Source organism: Pseudochaenichthys georgianus, chromosome 6, assembly GCF_902827115.2.
Source record: "Pseudochaenichthys georgianus chromosome 6, fPseGeo1.2, whole genome shotgun sequence".
NCBI lineage: Eukaryota > Metazoa > Chordata > Actinopteri > Perciformes > Channichthyidae > Pseudochaenichthys > Pseudochaenichthys georgianus.
Window position 1 is genome coordinate 40,477,620 of NC_047508.1, and position 27,887 is coordinate 40,505,506.

The following is a 27,887-nucleotide window of genomic DNA, read 5'->3' on the forward strand; positions in this document are numbered from 1 at the left end:
CTTTGTATTTTTGAAGCAGCCGTAAGGACACACGACGATACACGGATGTTATTATTCCTCATTAATACTTGCTGGTACCTTGCTGATTGCCATCGTCATGAAGTGATCCAACAGGAACCGAGTTTCATTCAGAGTACACGAGCCGATCACTGCGGAGATATCCACGGTGTCGCCCTCCTCCTGAAAACAGTCACTCAATTAGGAAACAGCATCAATTAATAAAAAAAGACTTTCGTTTGTTTAAAAGAAGAATAACGTAAAAGTTTGGCCCGTTATAAACTCCACTCAAACTATGCGGTTCAAGGGTTTAAAGGTAGCATGAAGGAAATGGCATTAATAGTAAGTAAATAAACTGCCAAATATATATTTAAACATCAAACCTTTAGGCCTTTCTCACCTTGGCTTCCTCCATCTGCATGATGTTGGCCTGGCAGTCTGCGATGCTGTCGTTGATGTAGTCGATGTTGGCCGTCAGTGCGTCCACCTCCTCGTTGATGGGCAGCACCGCCTTCTCCACCTCCGGACCCTCCCTCGACAGACGCTCCCTCTTCCGGATCACCTTCTCCTTACGCTTGGTTAGCTCCTCTCGTTGCTATGAACACACAAAACAAAACGGATTTCAGTTTTTAGTCATTTTTAGATCAGAATTAGAATTAGAAGTTTATTGCCAGGTAAGTTTACACATACAAGGAGTTTGCTTTGGTAGAAAAACAATCAAAAAATAAAGTAAGCATAAAAAATAAAGATAGTAAAAAATAAGATGGGAACATGGTTAATGTTAATTCAAGAATCAAAGGCTTTGTGAGAAAATGCTAAACAATTACAGCGTAGTTGTTGGAAGTCTCAAGTCCCAGGCTTCTCCTTAAAGGTATGTCGATACATAAATCACAACACATAAAATAGTGCAATAAAAACAAGTAAATAAATAGTAGCAAGCAGTGGTCTTTCTGTTTACATCTTCCAAACACTTTAAAACCTCTCTAATTCCAGATTATGTTTTTACAGGGTATACGCAGGAATCCTGAAGTCAAATGTAAGACCTTTTAAGACCCTTTCCATACATTTTAAGACCTCGTCGCCACTTCGAGTTCTAACCGGTTACCATGGCGACACACTTTACCTCACATTGACTATATACAGTATTGATTGTCCTTCCTCCTTATCTTCCAACCATTTGGACGCAGACTTGCATTTCGCCATAACGATGTTGCCTAGCAACCGGCGTAAACGGACCTTCGCGCGCTATCGAGCAGTGAGCGTGCGATGTCCTGTTCAGATGACGTCCAACCCAACGGGATGCCATCAATAAACTACAGAATCACACTACACACCTACGCCATGACTACATTCAGGCAGACTGTGGAATACAACCTCTTTGGACCATTTATATACTTATTGACAACAAGCTACAAAATGTAAGACCTTGGAAAATGCCGTTTAATACTTTTTAATAGCCTTAATTTTCGCTAAATTGATTTATCAACTTTTAATACTTTTTAAGACCCCGCGGACCCCCTGCTTTATGTTTTGAAGATGGAGGGGATTTTTGGTTTACACAATTACACAACTCATCATCCTACTTTAACACTGTAATATAACGCTATATCTAGAGAGATCAATAATATATGATCCAGACATTTTAAAATATACCTTGAGGAGGCGGTTCATGTCGGCCTCCATGTTGGAGATGGTCATCCTCTGCATGATGACGTCGGTGATCCTCCGCTCCAGCGACTGCCACTTGTTGCGAGCGATCCTGGTGGATAAGATCCCCGAGCGCCGGTAGGAAGTCCTGCAGCATGGATTCAACACGTTTAAGCAAATCAATCATGTAAATGATCTGTTTCAGTTGCAGCGTCCTGATGATATCTTAAACTTAAAATCCAACATATTAATGGCAAGAAAATCATCTTTAAAGTACGTTTTCCTCGCCTAAGACACAGCAACTAATGGTGTACCCTCTTTAGGGGGACATGAAAATGAGGCCTGTATTAAACACCTTTAGTTCGGTTCCTTTGAGTCCTATTGCACTAATACTAAAATACTTATAGAACAGCACAATGGGCTTTCAAGTTATATAACATAAGTGAGAATAAAAGAGTACATTTTTTATCTTTTCAAAAAGGAGATAATTACAGCAAAGACTTCATAGCAGACATATTATTTCTATGCTTCAATAAAGATATTTTTTTCATTACTTGATTATATCATATTTAAAACTCAATAATTAAAACGCTTGTTGTATTATAACCATTCATTAGACATGTTGGAAAGAGAAAACCATTATAAAGCAAATTCCCTGATTTGGTATTCAAACTGATTCTGACTAATGGAAATGATAATATGGTTTTTGCGATTATTTAAATTATGTTAAAATAAAATCTAAAAACTAAAATGGATTCTAGGGAATGTTACATTTTTGAGGATTTCATATGCCAGTGATGGCGCAGGTGTTGAGTGTCTTGCTCGCATGCCACAGGGAGAAAACCTGGCCTTTTTTGGCTCCACAAAAACAAACTATATTTAGTCTCCCCCCCTTTTTTTCGGTTTCGCTCTCAGACTCACCGCATGCCGTTGGGAGCAGCGTTGCCGGAGGAGTACAGGCGTCCAGATGGAGGTCTGTAGCTGGAGTCCTGCACCGGGTCAGACAGGAACTTCCTCACCACCTTCCCTGAGGTGGGCCGGGCCTGCCTCCTCAGAGCCGTCACCTGAGAGAGAGAGAGAGAGAGAGAGAGACACACAGGAGCGGTAAAAGCAAAATACATGTATAACAGCATCCATAATGAATCTCTACATACACAACGTAGAACAGGGTTTCTCAAATAGATAGGGATTTTAGAAGTTAGTAAAGTTTAAAGGAAATAAATGTCATTTAATATTAAATATTCTTATTTTGTCAATACAATTTGGAGCTAGCCGAAACATTGAAGTGCAGAAAATGCAATTCAATTCAGTATTTTCTTTTCCCAGTGTGTCCGGGAAGCTAATTGTGACATTTAATGACAGATTAAATGTCATAACTTTACATGAGATTACATGTATCTGCATTAAACTGGTGATTTAATCCAAAGCCACAATAAGTGCAATAAACCATCAGCAGGTAAACTAGCTTTAACTTGCCAAACATTTTACTACAACTTTATTTTCATTTTAAATCTTTAGAGGAAAACTGTCACCTGCCAACAGAAATAAGGGATACATACTGTAAGCCCGTGTTCTCACTGAATTGTCTTTGTGCAACTCGTCAAAAAGATGCAGCTCAATGCATTATTATGATTACAATGCGGTCTTAGTGTTATGGGAAGATTAACACTTTGACATGAATTTCGTGATATATTCAAAAAAGGTATTTATTTTTAGTAACAACTAAGTAAGTAAAGTGTATTTATAAAGCGCTTTTCACAGGCAAAGTCACAACGTGCTCGACAAAACAATAAGGCATCCATATAGGAGGCGTACAATGATCAACGAACCCACATGTTAAGAAGTCATAAAAGCACCAGAGCATCATTTAAGACACAATAAAACAAAACTTACAAACGAAATTTAAAACAAACAAAAATAAAAACATAGTATTAACTGGAATAAGACCAAGCACACCGGTTACCCAAACGCCTGACCAAACAGGAATGTCTTTAAAATAGGAACAAGGCCTGATTGATGGTGCAGCTGTGTATTGCACCTCTTTATTAAGGCTTTTTTATTTGTCACGTAAAATGCTTTGCACTCGTTATGAGATATGTGTCTCACCTCCTCAGTCTTCCTCCTCAGGATCAGCTCCTGCTGCCGCTTCTGAGCCTCCAGCAACTTCAGCTGGTGCTGTAACACAAGCAGTGTTTCACAGGTTAGACGAGGAGATCACAACGTGCGGCTCAGATTGATTAAGATGCCATTAAAGCAGACTGATATGTCGAGGGAACCCCCGACGGCGGTCGCTAACCTCCTGCTTGCGCTGGTCTTTCTTTAGCGTGGCGATTTCTCGGTTTCTGCGAGACTCGTTCATCCTGTTCTTCTCCTGCTGCTCCTTCATCTGCTTCATGAGACGCACCTGCAACAAATGGGAGAAATATTCATATTCTATAATACGCAAATATCTTGAAAGGGCTTCCATATTCAGATGAAAGTTCTTGTTGCAGCCAATTTGATGTATTTTAATGTTGTATATGAAGGTGCTGTGATACTACTGAATTGACCTGGGCATAGGCGGGGACTCAGGGTACAGCCTACTATCAGGGTACAGCATTAGGGATTGGGAATCACCTGAGGGAAGCCACACAGTTTTTCAACCGTGCGTGTTTTCGCTTATTTTCTGTTTGTTTTGAGTTCATTTCGGTTTATTTCTTTATCACAGTTAGTTGTTCAGTTAAACACCCGGCTCTTGTTTTGCTGTCATCATCCTGCAATCCAAATAAACATCTTAAATGCACTCAAAGAGAAGACCTGATTTGCTGTCAACACCACGCGTCTGGAAAAGCTTCACTGGCAAATATTTGTTGTTCGGTTGCCTTTACAGTTCTCATAAGATTTGTAAAATCATTTGGAGCCTTTCTTAAATCCTACTTCTTGACGTTGTCCTTGTTTGACTACGAGTGTGGCCTACTTTCATTAGTTTGGGTCGTTTCACAGAGACGGTGAAGTGGAGATTTACAGGAAAGACAGTTGAGTCACATGGCAGAAAGTAAACTTCAGTGAAACATTTCTGATGCATCCCTAAGTTGATAAACAATATGGCAACCTTTATTTTATTCCTATTAGAAGACGGTACTTTCAAGCACACTAAACGAAGGCAACATACTATCAAAACAAGAGACCTCAGATCTCCACCAGAGTATTATCACCATAGGCAAGTTTATTGATATAGCCCCTTTCAACACAGGCCATTCAAAGTGCTTTGCAAAAATGAAAGACATTAAGAACATGGCTTTAAAGCACACGCTACTGTCTGAGATAAGCCCACCTTGGTCTTCTTCATCTCGGCCACGTCCATCTGCAGCTTCTTCATCTGCTTCTCGTACTGCGACTGGTTCTTCAGCAGCCGAGCGTGCTCCTTCTGCGCCGACTGCAGCTTCTGCAGCTCCTTGTTCATCACGCTCAGCTTCTTCTCGTACTCCGTCTTGATCTTTCGAGACTTCTCGTCTGTGCCCGATTCCACTGTGTCTGAAAGTGAGCAACACAAAGATCCTAAAGCACTGGTCTTCCTTCAGATGACAATGCAGTGAAACATATACATTACACAATCATGTTCATTGGGAAGAGATGCTGACATTGTGTTGTTGATACAAACATGTGTCCTGTAATCATTTGAAACAGAAACCTAGACCTCCAGAAAATGTATCTTTTGTGATTTATTTTTTAATAAGACGAGCTGAAACTCCTCCACGCTCTGATCCATTAGTGCTGCTAAATATAAACTGTCATGTCTGTCTGCAGGCGGAGAGATCTCACTTTAAAGGATCCTCTGAACAACATAAAGTCTCCTTCATTAGTACGGAAGAAAATCTGCCATCAAACATAAGGCTAAGTTATACAATCTTTCAAATCAAAGCAGGACAAGCAAGAATGTAAATATCCTGTCATGCATTAGGATGTGTTCATAATATCTGTCTCTTACTGAAATAAACTCGTCAAAAGGCACAGACATTATAAGCCAGACACACATTTTGTTGAGTGTTTTTATCCAAGCTGCCTGATCAAGAGTGGGCTCAAGTATTTTTAGAGGATACATCGACACTTTTCTTCCCACTGTGCAAAACATTAGTAAAAGTCTGCTCTGATTGGTTAGCTGGCTGGCTCTATTGTGATTGGTCAACCGCTTAGAGATGTCGCACCCCTTAGCCTATCACGTACAATGTGTTGGAGCGCTAAGCCAATAGAAGCACAAGTGTTACATAGTGATGTCATCATGTTACAGAAGTAAACAAAAGAGTCCAACGGAGAAAAACAGCAGAAGAGACGTGTGACAGGAAGCTAAATTGTTTGAGTATGAATGTACGTCTCGTTTGTTTTTTTGAATTTTTTGATGGCACCTTGAAACGAAAAGGAGCAACTCTGATCTCAGTGTACCTGTATAATGACAATAAAGGATTATATTCTATAAATGAATATTTCTGGTCTTACTCATTTACACGCACAGAAACCCATATTACACCCTACAGGAAAGGGAAAACCCCCTGGAAGCATGATAGTGGTCTTTCAGTCAAAGTTAAAATGCTCTTCCTCTGAGTCCCCCCCCCCCCCCCCCCTGGTCTTACTCATGTTCTGCAGCACCTTGTCCCTCTCCAGCTGCGTGTCTCTGATCTTGCACTGCAGCATCATGAGCTTCTGCTCGTACTGCTGCTTCAGAGTGTGAAGCCGCCGCTGGCTGTTCTCCAGCTCGTCGATCAGCTTCTGCTTGATGGCGATCTCACAGGTGATGTTGGCCAGGTCCGCCTGGAAGTTATCTGAGGTACACATCAAATCAGTTTAATTATATATACACAATGTACAACAATATCTGTTTTTTTGTATTACTGCCGATTCTATTTCTATGTAAATACTGTTATATTTTACTATATATTTTTAATATTTTCCTAGTTCTCTATCTGTGCTTTTAATTTTTGTTTTACTTTTATTTATGCACCACGACATCAAGTCAAATTCCTCGTCAACCATGGATGTATAATAAGAACTGGATACAGCGTGGGAGGCGGGGCCTCGTTCATTCCTATTAGAGATGGCAAATCCGGATCATTTTATGGACTCGGAGTCTTCTGAGTCAATCATTGAAGAGATCCGGATCATACGAGTCATTTGAGTCATATGAGTCAGCATGACCAAGACCGTAGAAATCCTACCGGTGAAACCGAAAAGTTGTTGCATTTAACCAGCATATTAAACTAACGTTACATTAACCTCCGCTACACAGTGTCTTTTGCTTTAATAAAACATGTGTGTGTGTGTGTGCATTTTAAAAAATAAGTGTTTTGCATTATATGTATATAGTTATTTTAATATGTTCCTGTACTTAAGCTAATTTTGCACAATTGTGTTTTCATTTAATAATAATAATAATAATAATAATAGTATAATTACATTTTATATATTCTAACTGTTTTGCAATTTTCTATCATTTGTTTCTTTTTGTGTGCCATGTTCAAAATAAACGAGTTTCCAAGTAAGATCCTTATTGGAAATGCAGATATTATTACAGGAGACTGTTGCACAACATGACCATTTTGTTAGAAGTCTACACTGAAACTTAATTTAGAGCCGGAAAAATCGCGGGATCCGTGAATCCAGGTCAATGATCGAGAGAGACCAGTAGCCTACGAGGACTCAGAGCCGTAACATATAGCAGGCAGCAGATCCAGAGATCCAGCAGACTCGTCCCCATGCACGAATCTACAGCAGACTCAGCCCCTCCTCCGGCCCGCACGGCTCCGGCGAGTCCCTCGACGAGTCGCAGCAGACTCAGAGATTTGCAATAGAGTCTGTCTGCAGACCGCAGCAAGGAGGCGTTTCCTATAGGGGCGTTTCCTATAGTGAACGACGGGAGCCGGCTCTCGCCCGCGAACGAGACGTTTTTTGTTTTGTTTTTGCGGAGGGATCTAGATCGGCATGAAGGCACCTTATGCAATGTGCAATGTGGACATTATCCCGCTTATTACACACGGCCACATTCTCAACAAAGTAACGACATGACTCCCAATAATAATTGAAATGCTTTTATGGATTTAGAAAAAGATTTTATTGATTTAAAAAATAGTTTTTTGTATTGATTTAAATTGACATGCATCCGCTAAGAAAAGTAGTCCGTTGTTACTGTTTGAACTAACGTAACAACGGCAGGAACTGCTTCTATAGTGTTTTTGAGGAGCTTTTTGATTACAGATTTGAAAACATCGTTGCTTGCTTTAAAAGTAGCACAATTCATTATGTCAAACCTTGAAAGATATCCCTGCCCTAATGCAAAAAGTAACTGGCAACTATGTCGCCGTAGCTATGATGTCTATGTCTGGACCGCTGCGTAAAAAGGAGGGTTTCTGACCCATTACTTCTCTTCCTACTTTTTGTCCCCCTCTTCTCCCCGCTGCAGCCTAGCAGTTGATCTCAAAGCACGCTCCCCTCTCCTGCAGGGAGAAAAACTATATTTATATACTTTATATAGGTTGATACAGTAGCCCCTTTTTTAAAATAGTTTTTATAGGTGTTGCTATCTGTTTTGTGTAGCGTGGTTCTACAAGTAAGGCAATGCATTAATTGGGTGGTATCAGAGAGTTACACGGGTCTGTAAATACAATGAAAACAATTGGCCACAGCAAATAATTTATATTAAACATGTAATTTTTACTTTTGAATACTTTAGTACAAAGGATGTCTTGAATAATTTAAGTGATATATGTGTACACATATAAATCATTAGTCAAAACAGCGCTACATTTGATTTAATTAAAAGGTATAATATGTGGTAAACTGAAGAGCCCTTTGGGAGCCGAAAGAGCCGGCTCTTCTTGGTGAGCCAAATGATCCGGCTCAGGAAGAAGAGCCGGAATTCCCATCACTAGAACAATGACTTCTTCTGCGAGGATTTATAAAAGCAGCTGGATAAAAAAAGTTAGGAAACGCCCCTATAGGAAACGCCCCTATAGGAAACGCCCCTATAGGAAACGCCTCCTTGCTGCGGTCTGCTGACAGACCCATCTCGAGATTTGTGACACAGTGCACGCAATCGTGCACGTCAACTGTGCACGTGAAATGGGTGTCTACCTTCCTTGTCACCTCTGAAAAATTCGAAAATGTCGGCTCATGCCAAAAAAAGTGGATGCCGAGAGCAGAACTTTCAAACAAATATGGACTACTAATTTTTTCTTTACTGAAGTCGAGGGTAAACCTGTGTGTTTGGTTTGTGGGGAGCATGTCGCCGTGTTTAAAGAGTACAATTTGAAACGGCATTACGAGACAAAACATGCCGCGAAATACAAAAACTTGACTGATGCCGAACCAGCGCGGACATCAACGGATTTACTAGCAAAGCTAGAAAAACAACAAGGCTGTTTTACAAAGCTGCATGCAGACAGAGATGCAGCGACCAGAACCAGCTTTGTGATAGCCCACAAAATCGCCCAGAACAGTAAGCCATTCTCGGAGGTGGAGTTTGTGAAAGAGTGCATGGTCGAGTCTGCAGCACTGCTATGCCCAGAGAAAAAAGAAGCGTTTGAAAACATCCCGCTGTCCCGCCGCACCGTGACGAGAAGGGTGGAGGACATCGCAGAGAATCTGGAGTTTCCGCTGCAAAGTGAAGTGGGAAGCTTCGACTTTTTTTCTTTGGCTTTGGATGAGAGCTGTGACGTCCGTGACACAGCCCAGCTGCTCATATTTCTCCGGGGGATAACGCGCGACTTCAAGCTTACGGAGGAGCTGGTAGCAATGCGGCCAATGAAAGGAACCACAACGGGGAGTGATCTGTTCACCGAGGTAAACGCATGCATGGACAAACTGGGACTCGAATGGGACAGACTGGCAGGTGTCACTACGGATGGATGTCCGATTTTGACAGGGAAAAATGTTGGGCTTTTGAAAAGAATGCAAGATAAAGTGAGTGAACTCAACGCATAGCAGAAATGGGTGTTTATATATTGTATTATTCATCAGCAAGCGTTGTGCAAGTCAGTGCTAACACTTAGCCATGTGGTTGATGTTGTTACTACAACAGTTCATCAGAGCGCGAGCATTAAATCACAGGCAGTTTGTTTCACTGTTGGAGGAGCAAGAGAGCGAACATGGATAAAGTGCATTCATTGGGTGGTATCTTAATAATTGCCCACCCCTGCTATAGGCTGTAGCTGTGGTGCATATGAAAATAAAGCACTTGAATCTTGAATTATAGTACATGTTATGACGACCTAGCACTAAAATAAATGCAACATCCAAAGGAATCGCTAAAAATCTGGCATTTAGCAGTGTTCTTTAATACATATTGGGTGAATTAAAACAACTGATCAGCTCTAAATGCATCTGAGAAAGTCACTAAAACATTCTGTATGTGCTGCTGGTTGAAGTGTTTAGTCAGATGTGAGTAAACAGCTCCCCCTGGTGGAGAATCAGCACCTTTTAAAGTAACAAAGTGAGAGACTGATCGTACCTTTTTCATCCGATTCAGAGTCAGAATCATCGGAGCTCTCCTCCACCTCCATCTCCTCTTCATCCTCCTCCTCTTCCTCGTCTCCTTCCTCGTGGTCGCTGCCTTCCTGGCCCTCCTGAACAATAACATGTTTCATATCTGAAGGCTCTCACTTTTAATGTACTGCAATGTAAAGATGAAAAAATAGGAAGTCATTCATACAATTTCTGCTTCCTCGTGGCCTCGCTCCGTCATCTCCTTCTCGGTCCCTTTCTCCTGCTCGTTGTCAGGAACTTCCTCCTTGTTGGCGCTGAAAGAGTCGGATAGAAATGAAAATCAGAAACTTTATTGATCGACTGATCAGAACACAAACAGGTGTTGTGACACATTTTGCAAATCATTTCTTGTCGTTTGTTTTTAGTCGGCACGGCAGATGTTTAGCAAACAACTCATAGAAACACTGTCTTTCCAGCAAACCAACTGTTTTCACCATTTTGTAGCAATAAAGCTACTACATATTCACGACTCCATTTGCTGTGATATATTTGAGGAGAAAATGCCTTGTAAACGATAAACAGAGATGAGACTTGTTGAGCTTGTTTGTGGAAAAGACAGTGTGTATGTCTTAACAAAGGAAGGAGGCAGCATACGCTAAAAAGCATGAAGGGAAAAATCAAAAAAGTGATTAAACTCAGATCTGTTGGATAAAACATGTATCCAAACCGAGAGGGTTAGGGATGTTTCACACACACTGCTCGATAAGGTGACGAAAACAGAAAAAAGAAATTGCCACAGGAGAGCAGAGACAGGTATGTATAATGTCATGTTAAATCGTTTTTTAAATCTAATAACAGTCTGTAGTAAAAATAAATCCTGTGAGCTCAATCTGACAAATTCCAAAATAAAATCTGGAAAAAAAGATCAAATGAAGAAATATTTGGAGCACCTTGACAACCAAGACCTCTGCCATAATGATCGCTTGTCTAACTACATATCATTTTTATCTGTATCTAATGCATTATTTATTATTTTAATAATTATATTTCAGGGACTTTTGCAGAAAAAAACCCTACTTTTCGTTCTTCATGATTGAGGTTTGATTCGTTTATTTAAAAAGTCACATTAATAAACATTTCTGTAAATGTGTTACATCTGTTGTCCCTATTGGCTAGACTAGAATATGTATCAGGTATTATGTATATCAAATAGGGCTGTACCCGAATATCCGAATATTCGTTCGTTGGAGTACTATTCGGTTTTCAATTTCGTTATTCGGATGCTTGTTTTTTCCCGTTTAAAAAAATTAATTGAATTTATTGAAATCTCCAATATCAACGTAAGAGCTTGTGCCTCATCGGGGGGTGCTAACACTTAACCATTTCACGTTATCGTTTACTTTCTCCGTCTTTATATGTAGATATTACTTTTCTCCGTTAATCTCTGTCACGTTGTTTCCATAGCAACAACAACTTCCTGTCAACTGCGCCAACTCTCCTTCAAAATAAAAGCATGTCCATAAATAGGAAGCCAAACCAAATTACACTTAAGACACATACAACTGCAACGAAAGTAACAAACACAATGCGATATCCTTTTCAATTCCAAAGAACACAAATTGGGTTACATTAACAAATATGGTATTCGGGACAGCCCTAATATCAAATGATCATTATTACGTCATAGAGTCAAACAGTCAGTTAAAGTCAAGGTAGTTCAAATATATAAACATGAAGGGTCAATGAATAAGCTGCAGAACTCACAAATCTAAAGAGAAATACAGGTTTTTAACGTGGTATAAAAAGTGTTTGATGGAGGGGAAGTGCTTCTATGGTAGCGGGTTTCACTCCAGGTGGGGGAATACCTGTGCAAAAAAAAAAAGTTAAATAAAGAGCTGAATTAGGGGAAGGGAAGCGGAGGATGGGAATGGCAACAGGAGGGTGGAAGCTCGGACAAACCTGGCATCATCCCCCTCTTCCACCACCTCCTCCCTTTCCTCCCTGTCTCTGTCCTCCAGCAGCTGCTGCAGCCTTCAGGGAGGGGGGGGGGAGGGGGAGGGGGGGGGGGGGGGGGGAGGGGGAGAGATGAACGAAGGAAGGAAGAGCGGAGGGGAGACTGATCAAAATCCAACTTGTATCCCCTTCAGATGCCCCAAAGTGCATTGTCTCTATAGGTTCATCTTCACGCAGAAAAGTCTACCCGTCATACTTGAGTCTGCATCGAGGATAAAGGCCTGTCTTTCTGCATTGGCCAAACGAATATAAAAATACGTTTTTTTCTAGATGTTTTCTCCAGTCAGGGTGAAAATAAAAGGATAACTTGCAATCAGACAAATTAGTTGGAAAATATCGCCATGATGGATACGGAGAAAAATCCCAAATAGTGCGTCCCAGGTAAAAAAGAAAATCTGTCGAAACTCAAATGTATGCTACATACATTAAATGTGAATTGTAGTAATGGTGTGCAGACTGTACATTAAGTCAAACTGCACATACATTATTAAAGCTAATAGCTAAATGCTCTGTGATGTAAAGATGTCATTAAAAGGTGGGGTAGGTAATTCACTTCACTTGTTGTTATATTCCATGGAATGCTCTTAACATCCCGATAGCAATGAATACATTAAATACTTTGACAATAAATCCATAAAATATATCATCTGTGGAAGCCGTGGCGCTGTAAAAAGCACGACCAATCATCTGAGCCGGCCCGGCTAAAGTAACTGGACGGCCTACCTGCCTGTCAGCCTTCCATCGGGGCACAAACTTATCTCGTGCCCTCATTGGTCATGTGCGCGTTCGTGTGTGTTGGAGGAGGGGCTCTGTGAGGAAGTCTGAAGGAAGGGGCAGGTTTTCTTCGGCAGCGTACTTTCAAATTCTAGCGCACTCGAGCTGGTTTCTCCATTCCTAGCTTTAAATATGCACATTCAAATGCACTTTTTTTTACTTCTGCCATATTTTGTATTAAAATCCCTTAAAAGTCAAACCTATTTTTGTGTAAAGATGTTAGTCATGTGCCTTCCAAAAACGTAATCTGATGTATGAGCACCCACACCTCCAGTCAAAGCATTCGACGCTGGATCTAATTTCTGTGTCAGAACTTTACCTTTTCTTTTTCTTCTTCTCTCGTTTCTTCAGTTTCTCCAGGTCCTTCTTGGCCAGTTCGATGATGTCCGAGGTCTCCTTCTCCGGGGCCAGCAGCGAGGGCCCCCCTCCGTACAGAGACTGGCGGTTCGAGGCTCGGGATAGGTTCTTCCTCAAGTACTCGTTCACCGACTCGCTCTCCAGGAGTTTGGCTCTGAAGGAGGATATCAAACGGGGAGAACATAACGATGAACAAGGGCAGAACATATACCAGGTTTCGTCATTCTTTGTGCTTTCCAGCCGCACATCTTAGAGGAGCAACCACAAAGCACATTCCATACATGTTGTGTCTTAACTGAATGCATCGCATCAGTCTATCACTTCTGATTTAGATAAATACTCAAAGTGGGGTTTTCAAAGTGTGGGAAGGTGAGCCTCCCCTCAGAGAACATAACAACAGCCGCCCCCCTCCCAATTATTATTGCCATTATTATTGTTGTTGTTGTTGCTATAATGCAGGGGTATTCAATTGCATTTCAAAGAGGTCCGGGAAGAGAAAATGTCATTAAATGCTTTGTTTTCGCTGTCTACCTTTCTCATTTATAACACAGGCGAAAGATGCGGGGATGCAATGTAGACGGGAATACACGCAGGTCATCCTCGGGCTGCAGCCCACTTGCTTTTGATCAAAGTCAATGTGGAAAACCTGCACTCACACAGGTAGGTGGAGGAGAAGGGAACGAGCACTTCCACAGCCTTTTGGGCGAGGTGGGGAACTCGCTCTCCACAGACGGCCAAAAGTGACACACGTGTCCTGCCAGACGCCGTCTCCTCTCTCACTTTGGGGAACTTCACCACAAATCGATCCATGTTGCCGCTCGCATTAAGTTAGAGCCGATGAACTAGTGAAGAGCCGATGAATGGGAGTCGGAGGCGGCGTGTTTAGTATGGAACTCCACACTTTACTTTCCATTAGGGTTACAGAGGAAATAATAACTTGCTACTGTCGAGCTAGAATGATAACAGCCAGGTACTCTCCAACAGGTCCGTGGTTCCACACACGATACACCGCGGTGAATTATGTCCCATAATGTTCCACCACACAAGCTAGATTTCACCGTTTCTCTGCGCCTCCCCTGAAGCTCTCTGGCGCCCCCCCCCACTGCCTTAAACCATAGACTCAATAGTGAGTCATCTGGGTTTTTAAGTGCCACAACAATGGACACCCTGACAATACAATGCAAAACATTACGAACAATAGTTTTGGTGTACAAACTAACTAAAAACCCAAGTATTAGTTATTAAAATATCACGTTTCTACCGTATGGAATCAGTATGTACGCCAGAAGTGAGGCACATGTAGCATTTACATCACGAGGAAGAGTTGTCTACCTGAGGTCTTCAATCTCTTTGATGTAACCCTGAATCATGGTTCCAATCTCTTCAGTTGCGCCTTCACCTGGAAGAGAGTCGGGACACTTTACAGGAGACACGGGATAACAAGGCTTTTCCAACATGACTAGATCGCAACATCCCTTTAAGGTCCCCTATGTTGATGTAGAAGAGACATGGAGAAGAGGGGACACATGTTGATGTAGAAGAGACATGAAGAAGAGGGGACACATGTTGATGTAGAAGAGACATGAAGAAGAGGGGACACATGTTGATGTAGAAGAGACATGAAGAAGAGGGGACACATGTTGATGTAGAAGAGACATGGAGAAGAGGGGACACATGTTGATGTAGAAGAGACATGGAGAAGAGGGGACACATGTTGATGTAGAAGAGACATGAAGAAGAGGGGACACATGTTGATGTAGAAGAGACATGGAGAAGAGGGGACACATGTTGATGTAGAAGAGACGTGAAGAAGAGGGGACACATGTTGATGTAGAAGAGACATGGAGAAGAGGGGACACATGTTGATGTAGAAGAGACATGAAGAAGAGGGGACACATGTTGATGTAGAAGAGACATGAAGAAGAGGGGACACGTGTTGATGTAGAAGAGACATGAAGAAGAGGGGACACGTGTTGATGTAGAAGAGACATGAAGAAGAGGGCACACATGTTGATGTAGAAGAGACATGAAGAAGAGGGGACACGTGTTGATGTAGAAGAGACATGAAGAAGAGGGGACACGTGTTGATGTAGAAGAGACATGGAGAAGAGGGGACACGTGTTGATGTAGAAGAGACATGAAGAAGAGGGGACACGTGTTGATGTAGAAGAGACATGAAGAAGAGGGGACACGTGTTGATGTAGGAGAGACATGAAGAAGAGGGGACACGTGTTGATGTAGAAGAGACATGGAGAAGAGGGGACACATGTTGATGTAGAAGAGACATGAAGAAGAGGGGACACGTGTTGATGTAGAAGAGACATGGAGAAGAGGGGACACATGTTGATGTAGAAGAGACATGAAGAAGAGGGGACACATGTTGATGTAGAAGAGACATGAAGAAGAGGGGACACATGTTGATGTAGAAGAGACATGAAGAAGAGGGGACACGTGTTGATGTAGAAGAGACATGAAGAAGAGGGGACACGTGTTGATGTAGAAGAGACATGAAGAAGAGGGGACACGTGTTGATGTAGAAGAGACATGGAGAAGAGGGGACACGTGTTGATGTAGAAGAGACATGAAGAAGAGGGCACACATGTTGATGTAGAAGAGACATGAAGAAGAGGGGACACGTGTTGATGTAGAGGAGACATGAAGAAGAGGGCACACATGTTGATGTAGGAGAGACATGAAGAAGAGGGGACACGTGTTGATGTAGAAGAGACATGAAGAAGAGGGCACACGTGTTGATGTAGAAGAGACATGAAGAAGAGGGGACACGTGTTGATGTAGAAGAGACATGAAGAAGAGGGGACACATGTTGATGTAGGAGAGACATGAAGAAGAGGGGACACGTGTTGATGTAGAAGAGACATGAAGAAGAGGGCACACGTGTTGATGTAGAAGAGACATGAAGAAGAGGGGACACGTGTTGATGTAGAAGAGACATGAAGAAGAGGGGACACGTGTTGATGTAGAAGAGACATGAAGAAGAGGGCACACATGTTGATGTAGAAGAGACATGGAGAAGAGGGGACACGTGTTGATGTAGAAGAGACATGGAGAAGAGGGGACACATGTTGATGTAGAAGAGACATGGAGAAGAGGGGACACATGTTGATGTAGAAGAGACATGAAGAAGAGGGGACACATGTTGATGTAGAAGAGACATGGAGAAGAGGGGACACATGTTGATGTAGAGGAGACATGAAGAAGAGGGGACACATGTTGATGTAGAAGAGACATGAAGAAGAGGGGACACATGTTGATGTCGAAGAGACATGAAGAAGAGGGGACACATGTTGATGTAGAAGAGACATGAAGAAGAGGGGACACATGTTGATGTAGAAGAGACATGAAGAAGAGGGGACACATGTTGATGTAGAAGAGACATGGAGAAGAGGGGACACATGTTGATGTAGAGGAGACATGAAGAAGAGGGGACACATGTTGATGTAGAAGAGACATGAAGAAGAGGGGACACATGTTGATGTCGAAGAGACATGAAGAAGAGGGGACACATGTTGATGTAGAAGAGACATGAAGAAGAGGGGACACATGTTGACGTAGAAGAGACATGAAGAAGAGGGGACACATGTTGATGTAGAAGAGACATGAAGAAGAGGGGACACGTGTTGATGTAGGAGAGACATGAAGAAGAGGGGACACGTGTTGATGTAGAAGAGACATGGAGAAGAGGGGACACGTGTTGATGTAGAAGAGACATGAAGAAGAGGGGACACGTGTTGATGTAGAAGAGACATGGAGAAGAGGGGACACATGTTGATGTAGAAGAGACATGAAGAAGAGGGGACACATGTTGATGTAGAAGAGACATGAAGAAGAGGGGACACATGTTGATGTAGAAGAGACATGAAGAAGAGGGGACACGTGTTGATGTAGAAGAGACATGAAGAAGAGGGGACACGTGTTGATGTAGAAGAGACATGAAGAAGAGGGGACACGTGTTGATGTAGAAGAGACATGGAGAAGAGGGGACACGTGTTGATGTAGAAGAGACATGAAGAAGAGGGCACACGTGTTGATGTAGAAGAGACATGAAGAAGAGGGGACACGTGTTGATGTAGAAGAGACATGAAGAAGAGGGCACACGTGTTGATGTAGAAGAGACATGGAGAAGAGGGGACACGTGTTGATGTAGAAGAGACATGGAGAAGAGGGGACACATGTTGATGTAGAAGAGACATGGAGAAGAGGGGACACATGTTGATGTAGAAGAGACATGAAGAAGAGGGGACACATGTTGATGTAGAAGAGACATGGAGAAGAGGGGACACATGTTGATGTAGAGGAGACATGAAGAAGAGGGGACACATGTTGATGTAGAAGAGACATGAAGAAGAGGGGACACATGTTGATGTCGAAGAGACATGAAGAAGAGGGGACACATGTTGATGTAGAAGAGACATGAAGAAGAGGGGACACATGTTGATGTAGAAGAGACATGAAGAAGAGGGGACACATGTTGATGTAGAAGAGACATGGAGAAGAGGGGACACATGTTGATGTAGAGGAGACATGAAGAAGAGGGGACACATGTTGATGTAGAAGAGACATGAAGAAGAGGGGACACATGTTGATGTCGAAGAGACATGAAGAAGAGGGGACACATGTTGATGTAGAAGAGACATGAAGAAGAGGGGACACATGTTGACGTAGAAGAGACATGAAGAAGAGGGGACACATGTTGATGTAGAAGAGACATGAAGAAGAGGGGACACGTGTTGATGTAGGAGAGACATGAAGAAGAGGGGACACGTGTTGATGTAGAAGAGACATGGAGAAGAGGGGACACATGTTGATGTAGAAGAGACATGAAGAAGAGGGGACACGTGTTGATGTAGAAGAGACATGGAGAAGAGGGGACACATGTTGATGTAGAAGAGACATGAAGAAGAGGGGACACATGTTGATGTAGAAGAGACATGAAGAAGAGGGGACACATGTTGATGTAGAAGAGACATGAAGAAGAGGGGACACGTGTTGATGTAGAAGAGACATGAAGAAGAGGGGACACGTGTTGATGTAGAAGAGACATGAAGAAGAGGGGACACGTGTTGATGTAGAAGAGACATGGAGAAGAGGGGACACGTGTTGATGTAGAAGAGACATGAAGAAGAGGGCACACGTGTTGATGTAGAAGAGACATGAAGAAGAGGGGACACGTGTTGATGTAGAGGAGACATGAAGAAGAGGGCACACATGTTGATGTAGAAGAGACATGAAGAAGAGGGGACACGTGTTGATGTAGAAGAGACATGAAGAAGAGGGCACACGTGTTGATGTAGAAGAGACATGAAGAAGAGGGGACACGTGTTGATGTAGAAGAGACATGAAGAAGAGGGGACACGTGTTGATGTAGAAGAGACATGGAGAAGAGGGGACACGTGTTGATGTAGAAGAGACATGAAGAAGAGGGGACACGTGTTGATGTAGAAGAGACATGAAGAAGAGGGGACACGTGTTGATGTAGAAGAGACATGAAGAAGAGGGGACACGTGTTGATGTAGAAGAGACATGAAGAAGAGGGGACACGTGTTGATGTAGAAGAGACATGAAGAAGAGGGCACACGTGTTGATGTAGAAGAGACATGAAGAAGAGGGGACACGTGTTGATGTAGAAGAGACATGAAGAAGAGGGGACACGTGTTGATGTAGAAGAGACATGGAGAAGAGGGGACACGTGTTGATGTAGAAGAGACATGAAGAAGAGGGGACACGTGTTGATGTAGAAGAGACATGAAGAAGAGGGGACACGTGTTGATGTAGAAGAGACATGGAGAAGAGGGGACACATGTTGATGTAGAAGAGACATGAAGAAGAAGGGACACATGTTGATGTAGAAGAGACATGAAGAAGAGGGGACACATGTTGATGTAGAAGAGACATGAAGAAGAGGGGACACGTGTTGATGTAGGAGAGACATGAAGAAGAGGGGACACGTGTTGATGTAGAAGAGACATGAAGAAGAGGGCACACATGTTGATGTAGAAGAGACATGGAGAAGAGGGGACACGTGTTGATGTAGAAGAGACATGGAGAAGAGGGGACACATGTTGATGTAGAAGAGACATGGAGAAGAGGGGACACATGTTGATGTAGAAGAGACATGAAGAAGAGGGGACACATGTTGATGTAGAAGAGACATGGAGAAGAGGGGACACATGTTGATGTAGAGGAGACATGAAGAAGAGGGGACACATGTTGATGTAGAAGAGACATGAAGAAGAGGGGACACATGTTGATGTCGAAGAGACATGAAGAAGAGGGGACACATGTTGATGTAGAAGAGACATGAAGAAGAGGGGACACATGTTGACGTAGAAGAGACATGAAGAAGAGGGGACACATGTTGACGTAGAAGAGACATGAAGAAGAGGGGACACATGTTGATGTAGAAGAGACATGGACAAGTGGACTTTACAGAATGGACCTCGCACCACGTCTCGTACCTGCCCTGGCGATCACCTGGTTGGCCTGGTCGCTCAGCAGCTGGGTGAGCCTGGCTCTCTGGGCGTCGATGGTCTCCTGCATGGCCTTCACCCTCACCCGCAGGTTGCTGTTCTCCGTCTGCAGCATGGTGTTCTCGTGGAACATGTCGCTGAAGCTCTCCACGCCGTCCTCCCCCGTCAGGCGCTTGCCCTGCAAGAAGAAATAGCCATGCCATGTTATTTGTTTATCAAGTTGTTCTCAGTAAGTCTATAAACCTTCTTGCTTCTACAATATACACCTCTGCACCTCCTCTACTGCATATGTACTGTTCCAATATATATTTATTTTTGGTTTCAATTATCGCATTATACATTTTTTTGTATGTATTTTCCTTGTTTTCCATTTCAAGTGTTTTGTGTTTGTCTTGTAAACATGTTAACCTTTGTTTTACCTTATTTTGTTGTTGTGTTTTGGTAAAAGTGTATTATTTTGAGGTCTCTCCTGCTTTACTTTTTTTTGTGATCACATTTGTATTGATGTACTACACGACATGTACAACATTTTAATCTTTTTTCCTTAAATGAAATAACTGAAAGTACACAAGAGAAACAAAATGAGATAAAAAATAATTACTTACAAAATATACAAAATGCAGAATTCAGAACACACAAGACAACGGAAATCACACACACACACACACACACACACACACACACACACACACACACACACACACACACACACACACACACACACACACACACACACACACACACACACACACACACACACACACACACACACACACACACACACACACACACACACACACACACACACACCCACACACACACACACACACACACACACACACACCACACACACACACACACACACACACACACACACACACACACACACACACACACACACACACACACACACACACACACACACACACACACACACACCTCTCCTGCTTTACTATATTTTTTCTCAATGTTATTATAGTGTTCTTAAAATAATTCGCCATCTGTGTTTTTACACTTTAGTTGTATTTGTACGTCTGCACCACGACCCCAAGTCAAGTTCCCGTATGCGTCCGCCGACCTGTCGTAAACCTGATTCTGATCTTAAACCGATGAGACCACCTGATCATGATAAAGATAAACTAGTGGATCTCCTGGTTCCCTCTCGCTCCTCACCGTCTTGTACTCCATGAGCTCGATCTGCAGCCGGGCGATCTCCGTCCTCAGGACGCTGATCTGCTGGCTGGCCTTGTCCTGGTTCAGCATCACTTTGTTCTTGATGTTCCTCGCTCTGTTGGCGTACTTCAGCGTGTTCAGCGTCTCCATGAAGTCCCGGTCCGACGGGCTGATGCAGGCGATCATCACCGTTTGGCTGGGATTAAACACAGGCGGATATTTATTATACGTTTGGTTCAGCTGCAAAATTACAATGTTCATTTTATTAAATGCTTTCAATCTCAATCTTTGACCAAAGTGCTGTACAGGAAATAAATCCAATATAAAATAACACAACGGGAGTAAAATAATAAAACAATAATTCAAAACGCATACAAATGTAAAATGTTATGTTCAACTAGAATTAAAAGCCAGTGCAAAGAGGTGAGTTTTTAGCTGAGGGTTAAAAGGTTCGCTGGACTGAGCATCCGGATACGAGCTTTCATCGTTTGTTTTGTGATTGATTTGGAGAAACAATTGGTTCAAACAGTGAAGCCAGCAAAGAAAGCTATTTAAATGTATGCACACTTGTGTTTTCGTTCATAGCCCTTATGTGCCTTTTTATCTATTCTTATGTGCCTTTTATCTATTATTGTAATATTATATTTTATTATAATGTTATGTCTGCTGTGAAGCACTTCGGTAAAACCCTGTTTTTAATATGTGCTATATAAATAAAGTGGATTGGATTATGTATGCTGTAGGTAGAGGATCCTTAATGCTTTAATTCTCATTAAACTAATTTAAATCGCTTCTTAAAACCCACCTCTTCTCCTTAGCGTTTTCACATTTGGCGTTTCAACATCTTTTAGAGTGTTGCTTTTTTTTGCATTTAAATTGTTTTTACTTGTACTTGTTTTATGGTGTGTGAGCTGAGCTGTGTTTTATCTATTTGCCTGCACAGCACTTTGGTCTGGAGGTTTAAAGTGCTTTATAAATAAAGTTGTATTGTATTGTAAACTGTGGAAACTATTGTAGAAGTTTAAGTGAATAAATTGGATTTTTTAGTGCAGTTTTTCAACTGTCCAAAAGTGTCTAAATATTGCTCAAATCCTCACCAAAGTATATAAATTAGTTCAATAGTTTACAAGTAGTGTTGTCAAATGTTGCATATTAACAACATTGTTATCGTCAATCAATTTCTTAATATATGGAGAGTATAAAAACCTTTTAAACTTTGTAATAATCTTGTTATATTCTTTTATACTGCAGTTGATATTCTGCAATGTATTCCCGTTTCCCTTCAATGATTGAAGTAAATCTCTGATCTGCGGGTCCACAATGAAGCCGGTCCGTTCTGCAAGAGGCGATTGAGTATTTCCCCCACCTGTTTCCTCCGAGCGAGTCCTGCAGCAGGCGGGTGAGCTTGGAGTCTCTGTAAGGCACGTGAGAGGAGCGCTTGCTTCGGTCGCCCAGAGCGCTGATTACATTCCCCAGAGCGAGCTGCAGGAACACAGGGGGGGCATTTTAAAGGTGATGCAACACTTCAATACATAGATAGGGTTTATATCTGTTGCAGTTTATTCAAATTCCTTTTCTGTCTTTGGTATATGTTGTTCTTTATTATTTGTTGTTTAAATTACCAATTTGACTTTCTCCATCCGGATCTCAAAATACTGTAGAAAGTTAAATTGGATAAATCTTGCAGTAATGGGGACAAAAAACATCCTACAAATGAATTCAAATATTGAAAGAGCAGGTTAAAAGTAGAGAACATATTAAAGGTTTTTCATCAAGTTAAATATACCACTTTTGGCTTTATATCAGGGTATACGCAGGAATCCTGAAGTCAAATGTAAAACCTTTTACGACCTTTTTTAAGACCCTTTCCATACATTTTAAAACCTCGTCGCCACTTGGAGTTCTAACCGGTTACCTTGGCGACACACTGTACCTCACATTGACTATATACAGTATTGATTGTCCTTCCTCCTTATCTTCCAACCATTTGGATGCAGATTTGCATTTCCCCATAACGATGTTGCCTAGCAACCGGCGTAAACAGACCTCCGCGCGCTATCGAGCAGTGAGCGTGCGATGCCATAAATAAACTCCACAGAATCTCACTACACACCTACGCCATGACTACATTCAGGCAGACTGTAGAATACAACCTCTCTGGACCATGTATACACTTATTGAAAACAAGCTACAAAATGTAATACCTTGGAAAATGCCCTTTAATACTTTTTAATAGCCTTAATTTTTGCTAAATTGATTTATCAACTGTTAATACTTGTTAAGACCCCGCAGACACCCCGGAAATGATCAAATCTAAACATGGAGTTGTACTTATTGTGCAGCCTCTTCCTTGTTGCATTGTTGATCGACTCTTAGTGCAGCGTGGTCATTTATGAATTCAGCCACTAGATGGCAGTCAAACTATATTATATGATTGGCTCTGACTCCTCTGCACCACTGAGATGCAACACAATATGCTAAAATACATTCATCTGAATTGTTTCTTGAATGTCAAATTCTTCCCTCACCAGGCCACAGTTGATGGAGATCGCCTCCTTGGCTCGGTCTCCCGTCGCTCCGGTTCTCTTCAGCCGCTCGGAACCGGCCAGATCCACGAAGTGAAACTTAGCCGTCAGCGTCTCGTACTCGTCCAGCTCTGAGTTTCCATTAGAGACTCGGTTATCAGTCTCACCTTCATGCTGACAGAGACAGAGACAGAGACAGAGACAGAGACAGAGACAGAGACACACACACACACACACACACACACACACACACACACACACACACACACACACACACCTTTAGAATACATATTACAGTATAGCATGTTTTTTAGTTATTAAAAGATGAATAGTATATAATAAAAAAACCACATGGTAAAACGTACTTTTGTATTTTTTGTATACTGTGTGAATTAAATACTTGACACATTTTAAATGCAATTTCTTCCATTTTATTTTCTTATTTAATTCAGAATTTTAGGGATACATAAATAAATACATATTTGTAACTATACACTGACTTTGTTTAGATGCGTTCAGACAAATTCAGAGTAATCAGATTACGATAATTAACACAGATTTGTTTTTAAACTTGAATGTGTATGTGCTTGTTGTTAATAATTTAAAGGACGTAATTGTGCATCATGTCTCTTGATTTGGTCTTAATATGATTCCATTAGAAGACGATACATTATCATAATTAATGATCTCCCTGCCCTCCCCTCTGTAGCACAAGAACTGTATTCGTCATATATATATATATATATATATATATATATATATATATATATATATTCCTGGGCAGCACTCACATTGTCGGAGGCACAGATGCGGACTTGGCACAGGTGGATGGTGAAGATGGCGTGAGAGCGAGAGCTCTGCACGTTCATCTGGGTGCTGGCGGTGGTGCGACACAGAGCCCCGAGCTTCAGACACTGCATCATCTGAGGCAGAAAACACTTCAATATTCACAGGCAAACTCTTTTAGTTCACATCTGAAGTCAAGTCTTTAGGGATTACAGTCTGGGAGAAGCACTCACACATTTCTCCTCGGCTTGTCTTGCAGGAGTTTAAGGCGAGACACCCCAGGTGAATAGGGTAATTTTTTTAACTTAAAGGTATCAGCTAGAAATGTCTCCAGTTAATTACTTACAATAAGGCAATTGTTTTTTGTATTATACATTTTCTGAAATAGCATGTTTACATATGCAAATTAGCCATTATCTCATTAAATATGCGCATATTTTAACACATTTCAGGAATCTAAATCTGAACTTTGGATAAAGCCAGGTTCAAAATGTTTGTTTCATTTTGTAGTCATATTAGTATCTAAGGCTTTTACAGAAGGGATTTTGGATATCTCTTTTTATCACTCCATAAATCAGAAAATACTGTCAACAGCCCTAAAATATCCATTTCCGCCATGTTTTTAGGTATACAATGTTGTATAATTCAGGCTATGAATGATATGTGAACAAACCCTTCTGTAAAAGCCTTCATAATATCGATAGGCATATAACTGGAAGGTTTGGTGAATCTACGTGCTACTGAAGTTGACATTTCGAACTCAGAGTAGGAGAAAAAACTCATTGTGAGAAAACGACCTTTAGAGACTGCAGTGAGGCGCTCGCTGAACGACAGCTCGCGCCTCGACGCACTCCGTGAGGTATTTCATGTTCGGGGTCATTTGTTTTTTGTATAACCTCGCTTCGTGCAATTGTTGTCGTCTTCTCTGCGAACGTTCTTCTATATAAGAGCATAGGATCCACCACAAAGGAGTGCAACATTGTGATCCTTATTTAAATGTTCGCCTTTCAATTAAATGTATTAATTGTGCCGACTCCTTTCATATAGCTGTGGAGACAACATCATAAATTCTCTCTGGCATTTTTAAATACAGCATCAGTGAAGGAGATAATAAAGTGCCTGGAATCTGTGTATCTGCAAAGGCCTCGTGACGACAGAGAGGTTCACATTTAAGAGTGCACTCTCATTAATTAACATTAACGATGCCTGACAAGATGTTACCTCGGCCTCGGAGGTCACGCTGCGGGTCGTCACTCCCACGGTGTAGATCCCTCCGCTGGCGTCCTCGTGGATCTTAATGTGAGATTTCTGTCTGGAGTCTCGAGTCGAGTCAAACAGGTCCAGAACCTCCTCGTTGTAAAGCTACAGGGAGAAACAAAACCAGGTTCCAATCAGACAGATAAATACTTCCTCCTGCCCTGCTCCATTATCTCTCCATGTGTTGTGTCCAGAGTCCAGACCTTCATATATACAGTCTATGGTCCAGACCCAACATAAACAGATTTAAAAGGTATCAATAAAATACATTTTGTAGGCAGATTCTAAGGTTTGGCGTCCTTAAAGGTGTCATGGCCATTTCTACTGATCATAACTCCATTGTTGAGGTCCACTAGAATAAATGTATATTGTTCACTTGGTTTCTCAAACAGCATCTCTGTATAGCGTGTCTTCACTCTCTGTCCTACACGCCTTGTTGGAGCTCCTGCCCCCCCCTCCCTGTGAGCCCAGTGGCCGTCCGCGAGACAGCGACACACAGCCCGAAACACACACACACACCCGCAGCCTGGCTGTGAGTGTGTGTGTGTGTGTGTGCTCAGGCTGAGTTCCGCTGTGTCTCGCTGCCTCGCCGACCCCACACACAGTGTCCCGCCGAGTGTGTGTGTGTGTGTGTGTGTGTGTGTGTGTGTGTGTGTGTGTGTGTGTGAGAGGAAGTCCGCGGATTGGTCCAAACGTAACGGCTCCGCGGACGTTACGTCACTATACCCGAAATACGTCACTATACCCAGTGGTGTAGTGGGGATTTTTTTACTGGGGGGACGCCATTTTAAATTAGGTCATCCCAAACAATGCCAAACAAGTGCGCACGCGCGCAGTGCACTCACAAAACGGGCAGACAGGTCCACAGAAACTACCGGTATGCTTAGTCCTACTTTACTTACTGTACTGCAAAAAGCAGACGGCGCTGTGCTCAACAGACACACAGACTCAAAACCATGGACACACACGTTACATAAACAATGTATAGGCCTAAATTGCATAAACTATAGTATTGCAACTAAGCAGACAGCGCTGCTTTTCTCTCTCTCTATCTCCACTTTCAAAATCTATTTAAAACTCATAACAAACAAACAAAATTCCCAAAGTTGTCCTGAAATTAACTTATTAAATAAACAAAAAATATATATAGCCTACTAATGCAAACATTGAATCTGGACTGGAAATTATTCTGATTAGGCCTAGCCTACATTGCAAAACAGCGCTGCTTTTTTTTTTTACACACACACACACACACACACACACACACACACACACACACACACACCTTGCGTTTTGAAGACTGAAGCATCAGATATGGATGAACAAACTTTGCAGCCCAGTTTCCCAGCTTTGCAGTCTCTCCACGGGTATGTCTCTTGTTTCCTCCGCCACATCTCCTCCGTCCATACCTCTGGGAACGGTGAGCTTGAGCTAGCCAGGGGAACGTTGCTAGCGCAGCTAACGTGCACGTTAGCTAGCATTATCCACGTCTTTATGCGGCTCTTCTGATGATGTACTGTAGTACTAGTAGCAGCTTGACTTGTAGCTTCGGTGCTGCTATACTCTTTCTTCTTGTGAATTATATTCTTTTTAGAAAAGAAAAAAATGTTTGCCTGCCATTATAGAGCTTTTTCGTTAGCGTTCTTGAGGGAAAGAGCTGCGGCAAAATCGGCGGGCGGTAAGCTGGCCGTGGGTGTGTCACTAACACACCCCCAGCTCGCTGCGAGGTCACGAGCGTGATGACTAATCATAATTCTTTAAGGAAATCGTTTTTATTTTTTATTATAATTACTGTGAAATGTATTATGTTTTTGTCATTATTACAACAAATACACACTTGCAACTGATAAGACTGGCAATAATTTTATATTTATTAGACTATTACAAAAAAGATCATGCTCCAAATAAGTGGGGGTACGGCGTACCCCCGCGTCCAACGGCCACTACACCACTGACTATACCCAAGTAGTAAAAAATGGAAAAAGAGAAATGTCCAACGAGGCGTTCTGGGGCAGCAGACAGGTCTCTTCTGTGTTAGAGTTTTACTCGCTACAGGGTGTACTTTGAGGGTTTGAGACTCTGCAGACCGTTTACATGCAGAACAACCTTCATAACAACAAGGGGACGGGTGATAACCGGAAAGCATGGGACCTTTAATATACTGTGTGTTGCAGATCATCAGCTGAGTCATAAAATAAAGTTCAAATTCAACACATTTCAGAGCTTCGTATCTGGGATGATATTTAGGACCAGTTTCAGAACCAAACGAAAGACTAGCATCTCAAAATGCAATTTTGACCCAAAACCTTAGGATAATTTGTGAAAGTGAAATCCTAGTTATTCTATTATTTTAATATTTGTAATTATCGGCTAACTTCATTAACAGATGCACTTTGCTCAGAATTTAAACTAATATGTT

At 41.9% G+C, this 27,887-nt stretch overlaps 1 protein-coding gene across 1 annotated transcript in view; it reads right to left on the bottom strand.

The window, feature by feature from the left end:
* Window positions 1-27,887, bottom strand: part of kif21a (kinesin family member 21A) — a 79,084-nt gene that overhangs the window by 20,667 nt on the left and 30,530 nt on the right. Inside the window, 19 exon segments of the mRNA XM_034084965.2 lie at window positions 79-180; window positions 398-592; window positions 1,651-1,792; window positions 2,566-2,708; window positions 3,751-3,819; window positions 3,941-4,048; window positions 4,958-5,157; window positions 6,252-6,440; window positions 10,121-10,235; window positions 10,322-10,409; window positions 12,055-12,126; window positions 13,202-13,393; window positions 14,572-14,638; window positions 19,716-19,905; window positions 20,901-21,096; window positions 22,267-22,382; window positions 23,429-23,599; window positions 24,217-24,348; window positions 25,433-25,573. Of these exon segments, the coding sequence (XP_033940856.1) occupies window positions 79-180; window positions 398-592; window positions 1,651-1,792; window positions 2,566-2,708; window positions 3,751-3,819; window positions 3,941-4,048; window positions 4,958-5,157; window positions 6,252-6,440; window positions 10,121-10,235; window positions 10,322-10,409; window positions 12,055-12,126; window positions 13,202-13,393; window positions 14,572-14,638; window positions 19,716-19,905; window positions 20,901-21,096; window positions 22,267-22,382; window positions 23,429-23,599; window positions 24,217-24,348; window positions 25,433-25,573 (2,628 nt within the window).